A 17,696-nucleotide genomic window follows, 5' to 3' on the forward strand; every position below is an offset into this window, starting at 1 on the left:
TTGAAGGGGATTGCTGTACTTTGCTGTTTTATAGCCCAAATAGCTCTCAATAATTGAACATTACTGTGGTGGGAAAAGTACCAACAAAACTTTATTATAAATCTTTGTCTTCCTCCAGGACTTAGGGTCAAATAAATAAAGACATGCACAATTTGCATGCTGTTTTTAGCATCAGCAGTTATGAAAAATGTGACACATACATAGATTTGCCTTGAGCAGCTCATTTTTCTGTCCTTCACTAACCTTTTCCTCTCCCAGTAATGGACTACTTTTTCTGTCAAGCATTTTGTAGCAGACTGGGTCTAAAGGGTCGACATCTCCATCAGAAAACTGTTGTACTTTCAACCACGCAGGAATATTTTCTTCTGCACTATGACCATGTTTTCCCTACCTTGCTCACTCAGGGGTTAGAGGCAAGCTGAGCCAGGAGCTCCTCCTCCTCCAGCCCCAGTTTGGTAGGATCTGTCCCGAAAACAGAGGTCCTGTTTGCATTCCCCCCCTCCTCCTGTCCCTTGGCAATCCCCACACGTGACCCCAAGGCCAAGGATGCAGTGGATCAGCAGCAGCTTTTGCATATATCATGAAGTGGTCAGGACAACAACCCAGCCCCTTGCCAATACCCTGCCCAGCATCCCTGCACCAGCCTCAGCCAGGCAAGTCCCAGCCCTCTGGATTGCACCGCCTCCCTGGGGAGAGAGGGCTGGCCCAAAGCCATCATGCTGCTCCTGCAGAGCCCTCCAACCCTGCAAGGCTGGCACAGCTCCTCCAGGCTAAGCTGCTCACGCTGGGTTTGTATAAAAATTTGATAAAATTGCCACTGATGGACTTCAACGAGCTTCATCAACTGTTCTTATCTTGGTCCTGCTCAAAGAAGCCCCAGTTATAAACTCCTTCCCTAGAGGGCATGGAGAGGTTTTTGGGAGCATGTGCCACACATCCCAGGCTGCAGTGACCTCCCCAGAAGAGCACCTCGATTTCCTGCACACTGTGTGCTAAAGACAAAGCCTGTGTTAAACAACCCCCCAGGAAATGAGCATTAATTAGCAGGGTGCTGCAATCCTGCAAGTGACTGCCACTTATCCCACTAATGTCAGCTCTGCACTATGGGAGCTCTTAGAATTTCTGACATTAAAATTATTATTGGCCACAAATAAAATGCAATTGGTATTCTTCCAGAAATGGAAAAAGTACCGTAGGATACCCTGGAGCATTATTAAGTAGTGCTAAATCAAATATCAAAGGATGCAAATAACGCTGTATTTAGCAATCAAGTTTATTTTAATAGATGCAATCAGAGTCCCATGACTGAAAATTTTGCCTTTAAGGAGAATGTTCTCACTGAGGAAAACAAGAAAAAAAAAAGACAAAAGTGCACATTTAGGTAGGGTCCTCACTTACTCCAGAGCTGTCTGTGCTGTTTGTTAGTTCTGGCAAGATTTCTGTTTTCCTTCTCAAACGACCATTTACACTTCAACCTTGTTTTTCCCAAATACCCTGAGCTACTGTTGGAACCACTCAGTGCAAAACAAAACCAACACCCAGAAAATCCTGTTTGTGCAGCATTTAATACGGAATTTTAAATTCTGTGAATTTAGCTACAGAGTTCTGTTCTCTGTTGTCTCTCTGTATCAAAGAGAGAAGCAAGCTGTGACACAGGTGCCCGTGCAGCAGTAGCTGGGGACTGGGACCTGCCAGGGGTCGGGCTGCCCTGCTGGGCACGTTCAGTGCTGGCCCAGGAGAGGCGTCTGCCGCGGTCACAGCCTGCTCGGACACCCAGTGCTGCCCGTGACAGGGCCGTGCTGCAAGAGCACCCTCGGAGCACCCCCGGAGCCCCGAGCTGAGCCGGCAGCTACCCACGTGTGCTGTCACACTCGACACCCGCTCCCCGAGCTCGCAGCTGCCACACAAACCACCAGCAGCGGCAGGAGAGCTGTCGAGACTCACCTACACACCTCTGCTACCTGCACAGGCAGCCTCATTCTCTGTCTACAGAAAGAGCGCTGCTGCCTGCCAGAGCTGCCACTCCAGGTACAGTCACAGCTTTTTTCCACACCAGCACCCGGCAGAGGAAGGGATGAGTCAAACAAAATGCTGCCTTTTGGATTCTGCTAGAGATTGAGGCGAGGCTCTTCTACAGTCCTGCCTTCCTGCTGGTTGTGACCACAGCCTTTGCTCCCAAGTGTACAGTCATGATATAATATTAAATACATACATCTCACAGCATTTACTGAAAACACTCTTTCTCATTCAGCTGGTCTGGATACTCGAAGGAAGGGAGGGAGGCATCTGGATGGCGAGATCTGCAGGAGGACGATCACTGCTGTTGGACTGTGAACTGCAATGAGACGCGGTTTTCTCCAGTGGTACTGTAAGTGGCATTTGTCCTCCAAGCTCTGGCATAAGGACCTGAGCCATCAGCACTGTACCAGCAGTATCCTGACCTAGGTAAAACATGCACTGCAACACAGACTGGCTGCTGAAACGATGAAAACTTCATCTACTGTCCCTGCTTCAAAAGGTGGTGGCCCTAGTAACTGAGAGACGCTGACAAACCAACATGTTAGATTCTCCTGAAGCCAAGTGCTGTTCATCACAGTCAGGAGAGCTTTGCTGACTGACCCCAGGTGACGACCACTTCCTGTGGGGACCAGCAGATAACAACAAGCAGACCGAGGTGGATCTGTAGCAGTGGTGATTCCTCAGGTGCCAAAGCTGGGGTGAAATACCTCATCTTCATGTTGCCTTAAAAGCCAGGTAAAACCGATCCCTGTGTAAGAGACTCTATTGCACCTGAGCAGAAGCCTGCAGTTCAGAGCAGTGTGTGTACTGGTGCTGCCTACAAACCTCTGTTTTGGCCACATCCCTTACGCAGTGCTCCATCACCCATAATATAAAAAGTGGACGCAATATACAGGGCATATACATTTTAATGTCATCATGGGTAGTGGGTCTGTTACTGCTCTGACTTAGCACACTGGGGAGAAAATTGCTTTTGGTAGTGCTTTCCCTGGTTCTTGACAGGGCAAAAGAATTTACAGGAAGTCCAGAGATCACATGTGTTGGAGAAGGGGCTGCACATCCCCCTGTTGCACTGGCCCTTTCCCCACATCTCTGACCCAGGGAGATGGGTTTTCCTTAGCTTTGCTGGGCATGTGCTGCTGGCTGCTGTGTTTTCCCCCCGCTGCCCCGACCTGGGGAGAGCCTGCCAAATGATGGCCTGTCACACTGGGAAGATGAGGAAGTGGATCAGACAAAAAAAGACAGAGAGGAAAAGCAGCTGAAAGCCAGGGGCAGTTAACAGCTGGCCTTGTGAAGCCTCATGTCTGTAGGGTACAAGAACACTGCCAAACACACATTATCCAAGAGTTTTAACACAATTTATTTTATGCTTAAATAATCAACTAGATCATCCAGTGTTTGTTGTTTTCATACATATGTAATTAGAGCTATTATCAATGAATGCTGTTTCCATATGAATATAATCAACAAATTAAAGTATTTCACCAAAACCCAAATAAAAATGCCCTTTAAAACACAGCAGCCTTAACAACCTAATATTACACTGCTAGGATGATTACAGATGATTGGCTTACTGAAAGATTCTACATCTTATAGCCAGTACACAATACAGTAATAATTTTACAGCGTGCTGCCAGTCTATTAGCTAATAATTTCTCTTCAGTTCATTTAAAAATATCCCAAACTTGTGCTCCTTAGAGCACCAACCCACTTCTAAAGCTGCAAGCATTACCCCCATTATAAAGCGAGAACAGATAGCACCCCCCTCCCCATAATGCAACTACTGTATATGTTATGGGTCTTAGGTCATTTCATTGAAAAATTGGCAACAGCAACAAATATTAGATGAAGGGCTTTGTGTTTACAGATAAAATCTTATTTTTCATGTTGCGGTATAGTGTTTGCAAAACTGGAAAAGATTTAATCAAAATAAGGTGAAACACATGCATCAAAATATTAGTACTCTGAAGAAAAATTTTCACAGAACTACAGAATTCCTCATTTTGGGAATCATTTAAATTTGCAGCAGATTTTAAAGATTTTTTTAAAATCAAGCTAGCGTTTTTGCATATACAAACATTATAATTGCTAATATACAAGAATCTGTGAAGATACACCCAGAATATCCCTGTAGGTGCAGCCATTTGAGACACCTAGCCTGCTCAATGCATTTGCAATATTCTGTTTGTGATCGAAAAGGCAGTGCCTTATCAACATTTATTCTATTTTGTTAGAATTTATACAGTGTTATTTATTTACAGCAAAACTATCGATGTTTAAAAAAGAAACAAATAGTGTTTTATACCCTGACAGTTTGGGTCCAAGAAAAATAAGGCGAGCTGTTGTGGATTTTAGTATTTTTAGTGTCTTTCCATGGTTTAACCATTTTGTCTTCGCACATCCTCTCTGGCCACAGGAATTTATTTCTTTTGAGATGACATCAAACTGCTTGAGAGAAGCTGTTAACAGCATGGCATCTTGTATTTACACTGCATTGGTAACTGCGCACCCTCCAATCCCGTGAATGAACGTGAATTTCCATGCTCTGTAAATTGGCTCATGCTAAATTAATTTTTTTGTTTGGGGGTTTTTTTTGTTTGTTTTTTTTCTTTTTGCATAAAAACCATGCGGTTAATGTGGGGAAGCAGCAAACACACGCACACTTTTATAGGTGAATGTTTAATTCCTGTTGATTTTTCTTCCGTGAGTGTCCCTCTAGAATACTGGCAGTAAAAGCACACAGTTCTGTGGAAAGAAAACAGAGAACAGATCATTTAAGAATATCTCCTAAGAATCTATTTCATGCCTTTCCCTGACTAAACAGAAAAGTTGTAATTGGCATGATGGAATTCTGCAGTAGGCTAAATCACGCAGTTTCTAGGTAGGCAATGACATTAGCTGAGCTCCCCGCATGAGGGGAAAATGGAGCTGCAGATGTCCACACTGCTTGTGAACTGATTTACAAATATGTTTGCAGCACACTGCATTTCATCACCTTGGACACGGCACCAGCTCATCAGATCCAATGATGACAAGGAATAGGTTCTTTTATCCTGGAAGGAACAGCATCATCTCCCGACCGAGAGAGCTGCTGCTTCCACGGCACGTTTTTCTTCATTGTGTGCAAGCATCCCCACAGTGATGGAAAACCTGCTCTCCTTGCACATTCCCCTCTGCCAGTTGCTCAGGGAATGTGATTGGCAGAGCCAGGAATGCAGAGCCCAGCCTTTAGGAGGCTTGGTGAAGGACAAAAGCGAGGACGAGGAGCAGCCCCATCCATCTCCCGCCTGGCTTGCATAAGCGGCACGGAGGAGACAGGGTCGTGCTCCTGCTCTCTCACCCCTCAAACCAGAGCCATGCACATAAAGACAGCAAGTTTGTGACATTTGTTGTACAACAGCAGAGAGGGCAGGAAGCAGAAACACAACCACACCAGCGAGCGGGAGCTGGAAGGCCCGCGGCTCTCCGGCACCTGGGCACGGGGCAGCCTGCTTGGGAGCGTGGCTGGCGCGGCGCCGGCGGCACTCGGGCTGGCACGGACATGCCTGGTTACTAATCAGGTCACAGGTCCAGGAGCACTCGCAGTCTCCTTCCACGCTAAAGCAACCTGTCCTTGCCCACATCTACAGTTGTCATAAATCTGTCCCGCTGCTAAGAGCCGCCTGTTCCCACTGCAGCAGTCACACCAGCTCACACCGTGCTGTCCTGCAGAACTGCACGCAAGAGTTCTTGGCTTCTCCTTTCAACCCATGCTTCACCATGGGCTTATTTGCAATGGTGACAAGGACATTTTCACAGCAAAACCTAGCTAACATCGTGATTTTTTTCAAACACTCCAAAGAAAAGAACCACCTCTGCCTCCTCAACAGGATTGTTTTCGTCTTTTGTGATTACAAAACAAATTGTTTTTCTGTAGAAACCCCTGCCTGTGCAAATACATCCACTTCTGCACCCAAACTAAACGCTCTCAATGGACTCTTGACCAGGTTCATAATTACTTAGTGCACATTTGGTCATGCTTATCCTATCAAAGTTTGGAGCACAGAGATTCAACTTACAGGACAACGTTCCCCCCTGAGCAAAGGTTCATTATTTAAGGCAGACTTTCCGAGTTCCTCAGGGACTCTTGCATGGAAGACTCGCCTACTGGAAATTCCAGGAGAAATGCATCAGCAGTCATGGGAGCAAATCTGGTTCTGAGGAACTCTGACTCTGGCTTCCTGAAGGTCAGACTCTGTTTCACACATTAGGCAAAGGCTGCCTTATTTATGTCATTTCATTTTAAAATGAAATGCTTTTCCCTTATCCCTGGTGTCTTTTGCATCAAACTTGTATGCTGGCAGGCTCTTTAGCTGCACTGCTTATGGGGTTCAATGCCTGAATGTACACATTTCTGCTGCTTTGCCCCTGCAGATTGACAGTGGAGCAGCACGGGACCCAACACGGGACACAATTTCATACAAGGAGTGCCATAGCTTTGGCTTGCTTTTCTCCCATATCCCTGAGCTCCATAAAGGGGAAAGCTGTGTCAAAAGAATCACCTCCCTTTTCCAAATCATAAATATTTGATGAGTACATTGAGCAGCAAGCCACGTGAAGCTGTATTATTCTATTAACACACATGGGAGGGGTCTCAGTAAAAGCAAGAATTCAGGGGGATGCAGTAGGTGCTTACCAGATACTGAAATCACACCAGTCACTGCACAGAGCTTGCTCCTCGGGGCTCAATCCCATAAATCCCTCAGCTAGATCCCACACACCGAGTGCTGTTTGTTTCAAATGGCACTATAGGGCCAGGGGGCTGTAGGGGCTACCTTACTTTTACATCAGTCAGAAGGGACTGGTGACTCAGGAGAGATTCTGCTACTGTCTGTCCTTTTCCTCACTATCTGGTCTATTTGCCAGGTCCTGTTTATCCTGTTCTTAAATCCTACAGTCAGCCCTACACCATATGTATAGTAAAAGGATAACACAGAGTCTTGCATTTCCTAAACTCTTCCTCTGTCCAATTCCTGAAACCCAACAAAGCTAAGAGAAGTTCTGAGCAGAAAAAAGACATGACTATATGGTAAACCTAGGCACTTGGAGCCATGACTGATGGACCAGCATTGATAGATGTGGATAGGCTCCTCCCATATTTACAGGCACATCTCTTTGTGACTGTAGCTGTGTCATGGAGACAAAGCAGCCTCTGGCTTCGGGGTGCTCCATCATGTCCTCACAGAGCCCCCTGCAAGGGTGTCGTAGTCTGTGCATTTGGGTTTAGCTTGGGAAGCCCTTATACCATCAGCTGCTGGCTGGCTACAATCGTTAGGGCTGGATCAATAAAATTCACAAGAAACAGTTGGTAGGGCTCATTTGTTGGCAAATATTGAGACACTTCACTTAAAAGGACTTTGACTAGCATAACTGCCCTCAAATCACGTCTGACAGTGGAAGAAGCATTTCACCCCTAGCAGGTTTATTTGTGTGCAGCTCCTTTACTATTTGTGTTTAAGTTTTTAGGGGTAGAAAGTTCTATGGATTACAAACACTAGACATTGTAAAATTCCCAGAAATCTTGCACATGCCTGAGTATTGCTTTGCTTTATTTTCCAAGAAGTAAAGCTTAATTTCTATACATGAACACAAGATCATTTTCTGCTCACAAGATCAAGGGCCAGCTATTCAGCTCTGCAGCTGGAAAGAAAAGTCAGGGTAGCAAAGGCAAGCCTTTGTGCAGCCCAGGTGCTGTTCCCCATGCTGGCAAAAGCCTTCAACAAGGGAAGAAAATTGATCACACTGACCGTTCAGTGGTCGGCTTTCAGCTTTCATGAGTAACTTTTCTTCTCCACGTGTCTGACTTCTTTCTTTGTCTTAACCTTATAAGCTTCTCCCTGCTTTAAAAAAAAGTATAAACATTAACACAGTCTGCAGAGAGCACTCGTAATTGTAAACCTGCTTCCAAAACAGGCTCCACATTTTGCTGTAACAGGATAAGTAAAAAGCAGTTAAATCACATTAACACTTCATTTCAAAGATACGCACAATCTATTTATCCACTCTGCTGAGCTGCAAAAGCACAGGTCTGAAATATCATCTTCAAGTAGAAAACACAGCTCTACAATTGCAGCCTGACCCTTGGGCTGGGGTGCCTGGCTGGCAGTCAGTCCTTGGCTGAGCCCCTGCTGCCAACTGCAGCGGGAGCTGGTGCCACTGACAAGGAAAAATCACCTTTCCCAACCATCCTCCCAGGTCAGCTGGATTGCTGGGCATTCCCAACGGCAGAGGCTGTGGCTGCTCTAATGATGTTTCACAACATCTGTGCTTTAAAGTGAGCAGGTTAGTAACAGAATAAAGGGAGGAGGAAGAAAGCCAGCAAAAAACCACCACTGAAGCAGCGCAGAAGTAAAACCAATGACAGTGACGAGCAGTGCAGGTTTCAGAGTCCTTAAAACAGCAAACCCCAAAATAAAGTTCATCTTTGCTCATTAAAAGTAGCTCAATAATTATCTAAAAATAAATTCTCCAGTAATCACAAGCCTCACTCACATCAGAGAAAGCCATCAGTTTATGTGTGGCTATGGGCAGAATCTACCCCTCAGGTGATCTGCATTGATGTATTTGTGACTCTTTGTAGTTTCCAACTAATCTAATCTGGTGCAGCACACTGAAAATGTTACCCCCTTGCTGGGCAGGATTTTTTTTTCCTCATGAACAGCTAGGAGAGAGGGAATGGAAGTAAGTTCGTTTCCATTCTCTTACTTCTGTGACATGTGTGTCCCCGGCTTTCTTTTTTTTAAATTTATTTATTACCAGAAGATAAAGAGTATTTGTTATCTTCCTTTCTGAATCTGTTCTCACTCAGACAAGAATTTCATTAGCCCCAATGACAGTTTTACTGGAGCAGAGACCTCTGAGGGCCATGTGCTGGCGAAGAAGGCATGAGCTCCTCTGAAGCCATTTGTTTCCAGAGGTGATGCCCATTCCCCCAAGGCCTCCTTGGGACAGGTGAGGCACAGCCTCCCCACTCCTGCCCCTGTCACTGAAGCCCTCTGCAAGAGGGGCTGGGGTGTGCTGGCACACAACAGTCCTACTCTTCCCACTGTCCTTTCTTTTTCAGGGTGATAAAGCTGGACATAGTCCAGCCCTGCAGAAGGCTTCCAATTTTGATCACCAGGGACAAAATCCTGTCTTGGTGCTTGCTTGTAAAGGATACCATTGCTTGGGTATGTTCCCATTGCCCTGAATCCTGCAAATTCTCAGTCCCCAGTGCCAGGGGTACCACACAGGTGAACGACAGGCCGCTGGGATCAGACTGCAGCTCACTCCTTTGGGCTGGTGGAAAGGCCACACAATCTACCTGCAGCTGTAAGGCACAGATTCTGCAAGGGCTTAACCAAACACACAGACACAGCTCAACTTGATGGCACAAGCCAGGCCCCAAACCCGTGGCTCTGGCCTGCTGCCTGTTGTACAGAAACAGACCTTGATGCCCTGCGCTGACAGAATTCAGCCAGGCCCCCCTGACACCGCCCCTGCCCCGTGACCCCAACACACAACTTGCCAAAAACTGCAAGCACCGCACTTTTTGCCAAGGCTTCTTGTTAAATGCAAACCTCCAGCCCTTTAGCAGCACTTTCTAGCAGTCAACACAACCCTCTGCGCCTACTGTTATTTCCTGGTAGTCCCCGGTGCATTACCATTTCACCAACTTTCCTCTCATGGGGGATAACAACACGTCTTACTACCTTCCGGGTGATCTGTGGGAAGCAATACATGAAAAGCATCGATTTTTTTTTCCTAGATTCTAAAGGGAGAAAGTATGTTAAAAGAAGTTACTTGAATGCAAAGACTCAGAGCAGTGATGTAATTCATGATTACTTTTCTCGTGATGACGTTGCCTTCTTCATCGGTAAACTGTTCCTCTGTTACAGATTCACCAGGAATGTTTTTTGCTTCCTCACCCTAAAGAACGTGTTATAAGATTAGCAATAGAGCCTATATTCTGTCAAACCCACACATATTTCCACACCAATCCAAGCAACAAGCACATGCTAGCTTCAACTTTATGTAACAGTTTGCTTTATGTCGCACGAATTGTATGAAAGCCTTGATCATTTAGCAATGCTGATATCTGTGCATTTATTCTACAAAATGTTCCCTTAAAGCTTGCAGGGAGCTTCTAGCACAATGCTCCTATTAACTAAAGCATGTCAGGAAGCTCTCTGGGCAACAAAATCTAGTGGTCAGTCTGAGTCCTCTGAGATGGAGGCACAAATTCATGATGATATAATCTCCAATCAGACATCCCTTAGCTTTTCACAGTTTCTCAGTGCCCAGCACACACAGATACATGGTCTAAGATGGGGGAAGTTTGGGACTTAAAAAGACAGCTCTGTCTACAGCTTGCTAAACATGAGGTCTTACACACACACAGAAGACAGACAAGACTTCTCAGCACTTACAAAATGGAGGAAGTTATCTTACGTGACACTTTGCCCAGCACGGTGCCACCGTGCCGTAGAGCCTCGGCAGCTTGGTCCATGACTTACTGAGATCAGGAGCACTCCATCCATCACTTCTCGTAGTACCAGCAATTTATAAGACCAGTGTAAATAAATGCAAAAGCAGTTTCCTAACTGCTATGCCAGTGACTTAGTTCCACTTTCAGGAATTATTGCTCAAATCATAAATAAATGACATGACTTTAGAGCCTGAGCCTAGCTGGCAGTTGAGCTTATGTTCCAGAAGAACTTTGCTAACTTCACCTCACAAAGTCATGTTTCTAAACCTGGGTGCTGAAGCAAGCACTGCTTTTGATGCTTCAAAAATATCCATTGTCTGTGCTTATATCTTTCATATAAGTAAGGCAAACATAATGATAATGTAGCTGGCCATATGAAAAATTTCCACTTGTAAATGAATAATCCAAACAAACAAAAAAGTCCTTAAAACTTTTCTTCTCCCCTCACCCTCAAACCACTATGGAAAAATTACAACTAGAGGGAGGAAGCAGAAAGAAACATTGTATAAAACATGTTATAACAATATTAACTACAAAATAATATTTGAAAGGAGACTATTATTACAGCTTTTGTAATGCTTCCACGTACTGAACAGCACAGGGCAAATACAGTTTCTATTTACTGCAGTCTATACACTACACAGTTGTCTACACAAGCTCCTGGCACTGCTCTGTAACAAACAAATAACAGTGATGCCATGTGTATTTTTTTAAAACCGTTTTCCCTACTAACGCAGCTTTTTCAATATGTACATTGTAATGTTAGGATTGTATGCTATTTCTAAGCTTTAAGCAAAACAAACCTTTCCTTTTGTTTACAAGCCATTTGTGGTCTTTTCTAGCCAAGCTTTTCCATTTTCCTTGCTTGGGGAGGACTGCAGTGGGCAGGAGCCAGGGGGGAGTATTGCAGAGCAGAGCCCCTGGCCACGTTTGTCCTTCTTCACAAGTACAGAATTTCTGCTGGTTTCACACTGAAAGCTGTACCAAAGTCACCACTCGATAATTAAGCAGTGGAACAGTTTCAGACATTTTACACATCTTTTTCCCCAGGCTTTCACAGGCTGTTAACAAACTGTACAACTTGCTGAAGTTTGGTGCTTCAGGAAGCATTGCCCAGAGAAGGGCAGGCTCCACAGCCAGGTAGATTCCACTGCATAGGGACATATGGATGATGTCCTGTGCCTGAGACACACCTGGGGCTGCGGGGACCTAGCTGAGGTGCCCGGGCTAGGGAATGGTGGCATCCCTACAAAAGCATGGCAGAACAAACAGCTACTGAAGCCCTCAGATGGAGCCTGAACACTTCATTCCCCAGAGGGTCTCTGAGGAGGGGTCCCAGAAGGAGGAATGACACACCTGCCTAAGCACTGCCCCAGGCTCCGTGCAGGAGGAGGGAGGTGTGAGGTTGGTCCCTGCGGCGAGTGGGGCCCCAGCAGCAGCCGGCTGCTTCCTTTCTCATGAGCGAGGCGGCAGAAACAAGAACGGGACGGGACTGCTGCGAGGCAGGAGGCAGTGACTGGGTAAAGGGTTTGGGAACTGAAACCTGTGGGGTTTCCTACTCACAGAGAGATGGGAGGGGGAAAGACTGTTTCTGGAGACTTCATACTTTAATCAGATGCATAGCAGATGGGGAACTAGCTGCACAGTTTCTTTCCTGGCCTTCCACATGTGGGTTCAGAGACGCGCAGTGGGCTCCAACACAGGGCCCTAAGGAGCAGGAGGGAACCCTGGCTCAGACATCCCATGGAGAACAAAGGATCCTCTCATGAGCAGGATCTCCAAAGGCACTACAACAAAACCCATGAAAACCAGAAATAAAATAACATGGTCAGTAGCAAGGTCACCAGACTACTTGGCACACCAACACCACTTACGTGTACTGGTTCTTTGACTCCTTACAGCAGCTATGAGCAAGGTTATCCCTTAAAACAACTTAGCGAGAATTACCGTGTTCAGCTTTAAGATGAAAAGTGTACTGCTGCACTGAAAGATGTCTCTTGAAATAAAATGCAGTTTTGAAGGTGTGGTGAATCTTGGGTTTTAATTAGCTACACGCTCCTTTAAGCACAATTTAAGGATAAATGCTGTAAATACTCAGCAGTCAGCACGCGTGAAATCCAGCTTTCACAATTCTATTGCTGGTGGGTAGTTAAACAAATTACAGCAGGGCTCACAACTGGCAGGAGGTAGATCTGATTTACTGACTTTCCTAATCCTATGCAGTTATAAAGATGGATGTTTGCTAGGAAAAAAATCCCTACCCACTGGCAGTTTTAGTTGTAAGATCTCAAACCAGCATTGGGTTAGAAAGGCACATTAGATGACCTTGTCAACAAAAGCTGTTTTTAAACACAAAGCTGGTGCATCTGCGTCACAGCTAAAGAACAAAATTCTTTCCGCTGCATCATACTTATGTGGGCTTCATTTTACCCTTGACCAGTCAAAATCACTGTCACAATACCAAAAGCTTTAGAAAGGCAGGGAGAAAACTTAATACCATGATTACTGGAAGCCCAGTTATATCCCTGGGACTAAAGCATACAAAGGCTGCAGTCTGCAAGCCTCAGCTCCAGAACATGCCAGGAAGCTTTGCAAAGCAGAGTGCTTTAATGTCACCCTGCTCGCTGGAGTGTACTCCTGCCAAAACCAGCTGCTATCCTCTCTCTGCTGCTCTCCAGGGCACGAGAAGCAAAGAGCAGTTTCCTCAAAGTCTTCTGCCAGCTCCACTGATTTTCTTAACAGTTATTTGCACATTATGGGTGTTCCCAGGGACCTCCACATAAATGAAGTTATACAGTTGGTGCTGCAGTATTGTGCCAAAGTTCACCGTAGATTTGTCAGAGCTCTGGTTTTCTATCATGTTTGTTTTGTTACTAGAGGGATAATAGTCCCTTTTATTCCTCCCATACGTCTAGTGTTGTTGTAACAGTGGAGAAAAAAGGTGCAGCTGGATGTGTCTTACCCACATGGATAAAAAGGCAGGCGGAAATAAGCAAGACGGAAAGATCCTAAATATTTAATTTTGCCAAGGACCAGAGGCAATGCTGCAATGGGAACAGGAGCTGTACAGAGTGCTCAGGCCTCTTCCCTCACTGGCCTAAGCCAGCATCAGGACATAATCCCTTCAGCCTCGAGATCACATTCTTGTAATGCATGAAGAGCAGCTGCGCCTCAGTCTCCTTGGGGTCTCAAGCCTCTGTGGCAGCGGCAGGAGAAACAAACATCTTCCATTAAGGTCATTTTCATTAGTGAGTTCTGCCTCTCAGGGAGACCTTGTTAATCAGACGCCACAACTCTCCGCCTGCGCCCGTGCTGAGTCTGTAGCTGCTTGTTTGCAGATGTATTGCTAAAGCCACAGGAGGGGGAGAAAAATCCCAACAAAACAACAGGCAAGGCAGAGAGGCCTGAGAGCAAATGGTGCTGCAACTGGGACAGAGTGTAGTCCACTACTGGGAGCTGGGACACAGGTCTGGCATGTGTGGCATGGAGGACAACGTGATGAGCACCCTCAGAACAGCACTTGCAGTCTGGGGTTTAATTTACTTCCTCTTGTCTTACTGAGGCCGGCAGCTCCAACTCTCATGGGGCAGGACAGGGTGAGGGCACTCACCTGCAGCTCTCCCAGCCAGACAGGGACTGCAGTGGAGAGGCTGTGCCCAGCTGAATACACAAAAGGAAATGCCTCCCATCTTCCCCACACAGGGCACAGGCATTTAATTCTTATCACCTACAGGATGGCCACATTTCGTTTTCCATAAATAAGCTTCCCCTTAATAGCAAGACCATGGGAGCTGCTGGCTCTAGTTTGACTAACTGCTGCTCAGGCCACCTCTCCCGTGCAGGCTGAACCAAACCCTCCACGATCAGTAATGGGGCATTTCATGGGCAAAATGCATGGAAAGGGACAAAACTTTAATAAAAATTGGCAAGAAATAGCAAAAATACAAGATACTAAATTACATCAGATTTGAATAACCACTGCTTAGAAATGTATTTTACTTTCCATTACATTCTACCATAAACCTTTTGGCAAGAATCTTACTACAACAGCTTTAGCCAAAAATTCGTATCCATGAAAGATTTAACAACCTCTGAAAAAGCAGGAAAAATTGGACACTGATTTCTGCCATGACTGAATAAAAGGAGCTTTGGATCAGGCTTTGAATGTGCACATTGTGGCAAGCACTCTTATTTTTCCCTTGTGTGCTAATTGCTCACGTTCCTGCACTACCATAAACCCATTTCTTTTGCAATGCCCCATCCCATCAATCTACCTACCATGTGAACACAAGAGGGGAAAGGAAGAAAAACAAAAACATCTGCACTACCTTGAGGTTAGAATACGATCCTATTACATGTGGAAATGGGCATCAGTCCTTGCTTGTCTGGTTTTATGGGCTCAGCCCTCTGAAGTGCTAAATCTCATGGGAATGTGCTCTAGAGTGCTGAGCACTTGACAGGACTCAGCTCTTGGACTGCTGGGAAAATACCTCCGTGGGAGAGAAAAGCCTTTCCCCATATTTGGGCCAGGACAGAGAGCAAAGGCAGCAGTTAAACGGAAGTAATAGTGTTAGCAATACTGCAGAGTGGCACGGAAAGCAAAAACAAGGTGGGAAGGAAGAGCAAAGGTAATGAAGCAGTTCAGCCCTGACAGTACCTGTGGAGGCACATGGCAAAGCCTTTCTTCCACGGGACTCAATTTATCCTCAAGGTTTTGGTGTCAGCAAACTTTATGCCTGCAGGCTGTGTGAGTACCTCTGTTGCTTTTAATGCAACAAGCAGGCAGTAATGAATACCAGGAAGAACAATTAACATTAGGAAGAAATTCTTTACTGTGAGGGTGGTGAGGCACTGGCACAGGTCGCCCAGAGAAGTTGTGGATGAGCCACCTGTGGAATGTTCAAGGCCAGGCTGGATGGGGCTCTGAGCATCCTGGTCTAGTGGTAGGTGTCCCAGCCATGGCAGGGGGTGGGAACTGAGCAATCTCTAATATCCCTTCCACCCCAAGCCATTCTGTGATCCTATTAATAAAGGGCACAGTAAAACAACACAGCTCCCACGTGCAGTTCTGCTCAGTGGAGGCTCCAAGCACACCCCCATCCCCTCCCCACTGCTGTTGGACATAAGCTGGCAGAGAGGGGTTCTGGGGCTGTGGAGTCAGGCACAGCACCCACTTTGCCAGGCACTGGGGCACTGGTAGGTGAGAGAGAACCTGCTGTTCCCAGCCACTGCTGGGGGCCCTGCAGCAGCAGTGTGAGTTATTTTCCCTCTGCAGACTCAGAGCATTGCTCCAGGCCTCTGAGCACTACATCCTGAGACCTCTTCCCTGATCGAGGAGCTGTTCCTCAGTTTGCACATGCTCTCACAAAGATTTCAGTTCACCCAAAGTGAACATGCAGAAAGAAGTCCAGATCCCTACCAATGTTAAATCCTGATTTTTCCATTTCATACCACCATTTCACAAACTTTACTTGATCAAAACGGTTGTTTCCACTATCAAACTCTTTCTCAGGCCTTTGCCTGATGATTGTTGCTTTCAAACTTTTTCTTGTTCTCTTTTAAGCTTGTCTTGAGATGCAGAGTGGGGGCTAAAAAAAGAAGCTATAAATGATCAGAAAATAACCAAAGAATCACATGTATTTTCTAATCAAGAGACAGGTACAGCTCTAATCCATCTGAGCTCAGACACGTTCCCAAGAGCGCGGGTTCAGCCGCCTCCACTCACCATGCACACCCTCCCCACTGGCTCTGCACCAGCTGCAGATTCCAACACTCAATAAGCTGCTTTATCATGGCTACATTAAAAGTTCTACTCCAAATTATACCACCACACTTAAAACCAATTTTCTGTGCCTTTCTCTAAACACAGGGGCTGTACTCGGAGAGCAAGAGAAAGCTGCCTTTGACATGCTTTCCCCTCTTCTACTCCAACATTTCCTGACTGCAAACCAACGGACACCAAAATAGTTCAGACATAAATTGGGTGGGGGCCCTTAGCCACAGGCCAACTATGCAGTCTTTGAAACTGCAGCACACTCACACTTTGTGTGTTACCAGACTCCTGCAGCACTGGAGGGGCTGTACTCACCCACAGGCCGCCTGCCCCGTTTGAAAACAGAAACCACATTCCTAAGGCTGAGCAGTCAGGGCTTATCTGCAGGCGGAATTACTGAGGAAGGGTTAGACTCTGACCTGCCCAGGGCCTTTCACGGAAGGCAGCAGGTTCTGCCTGGGGAGATGGGGGATAGGACAAAACATTCACTTCTGCTGAGCTCAGTTTTGCCACTCCTGGCTTGTCCCGAACGGAAGCACCACGGGTATACTGAGGAAATAGTGGTGAAGGCAGCCAGAAAAGTCACCCTGCCTCTTCCAAAAGCATCTGCACCTTGGACTGTTTGGCAGCTGTGCAGAGCAGCCTATCTGCCACCCACATTACACAAGAGGTGCAGTCCATTTTGTGGTGTGCAGACTCCTCTCCACAAAGCATGCAAGCAACAGGGATACAGATATGTGCAATTGAAATGTCACAAATTATTCCTGAAGTAACAATTACAGCTCAGGCAAACTGCACTAGTGCTGTAATAGCACTAAGGTGCCCGTCTTTTTTTTTCACGGCTTGACTATATGATTTTCTAATAAGAATCTAATAAATCCTGTAAGTTACTGAGGAATTACATAATGGTTTCTGATACAGAATTATTTCCTCATGCTACATGCTGCAGGAAAATAATGCCATACTGTATGACCACGCAAAAAATATTGTAAGGGCAAATGCAATTATTTATATGATTATGTTATCAGTATATAAAGTATATTGTGCTGTAAATAAGGGCTAACTGTAAATAAATATACTAAATAGAGCCCACTGAAGGCAATGCAAAGACTTTTTTTAACTTTGGTAGGTTTAAAATGAGGATCATCTACTGTATTGAGGTTTTCCAGAAAACACTAAGCACTTAGGACCACAAGTCTCAACCAGAGTACGTGCCTCATACTTCCTATATCCCACTTGTGTATTCCTGCAAATGTTTAACTTGTAACTTAGAATACTTTAAAGACAACAGCGGAAAAAAAAATATTGTTACCTATCTCTGTCTGTGGCTCATATTTGCTCTACAGGAGACCAACATGCTGCATCTAGCTGCAGTCTTTAAGATGCCATGCACTACAG

At 45.6% G+C, this 17,696-nt stretch overlaps 1 protein-coding gene across 28 annotated transcripts in view; it reads right to left on the reverse strand.

The window, feature by feature from the left end:
• Nucleotides 1–3,358: 3,358 nt before the first annotated feature.
• ANK3 (ankyrin 3) overlaps nt 3,359–17,696 on the reverse strand; it is a 345,732-nt gene continuing 331,394 nt past the window's right edge. For 21 of the 28 annotated variants that reach the window (XM_039554380.1, XM_039554383.1, XM_019286577.3 and 18 more), the window contains 4 exons: nt 9,883–9,966; nt 9,702–9,761; nt 7,806–7,898; nt 3,359–4,764 (listed from right to left, as the gene is read on the reverse strand). In XM_039554380.1, coding sequence (XP_039410314.1) covers nt 7,830–7,898; nt 9,702–9,761; nt 9,883–9,966 — 213 coding nt within the window. In that variant the 3' untranslated portion in view covers nt 3,359–4,764; nt 7,806–7,829. The remainder of the gene's footprint in view (nt 4,765–7,805; nt 7,899–9,701; nt 9,762–9,882; nt 9,967–17,696) is intronic. The other 7 variants (XM_010400792.4, XM_019286578.3, XM_039554390.1 and 4 more) reach the window with 3 other exon arrangements.

This window comes from Corvus cornix, chromosome 6 (genome assembly GCF_000738735.6).
Source record: "Corvus cornix cornix isolate S_Up_H32 chromosome 6, ASM73873v5, whole genome shotgun sequence".
NCBI classification, from domain to species: domain Eukaryota; kingdom Metazoa; phylum Chordata; class Aves; order Passeriformes; family Corvidae; genus Corvus; species Corvus cornix.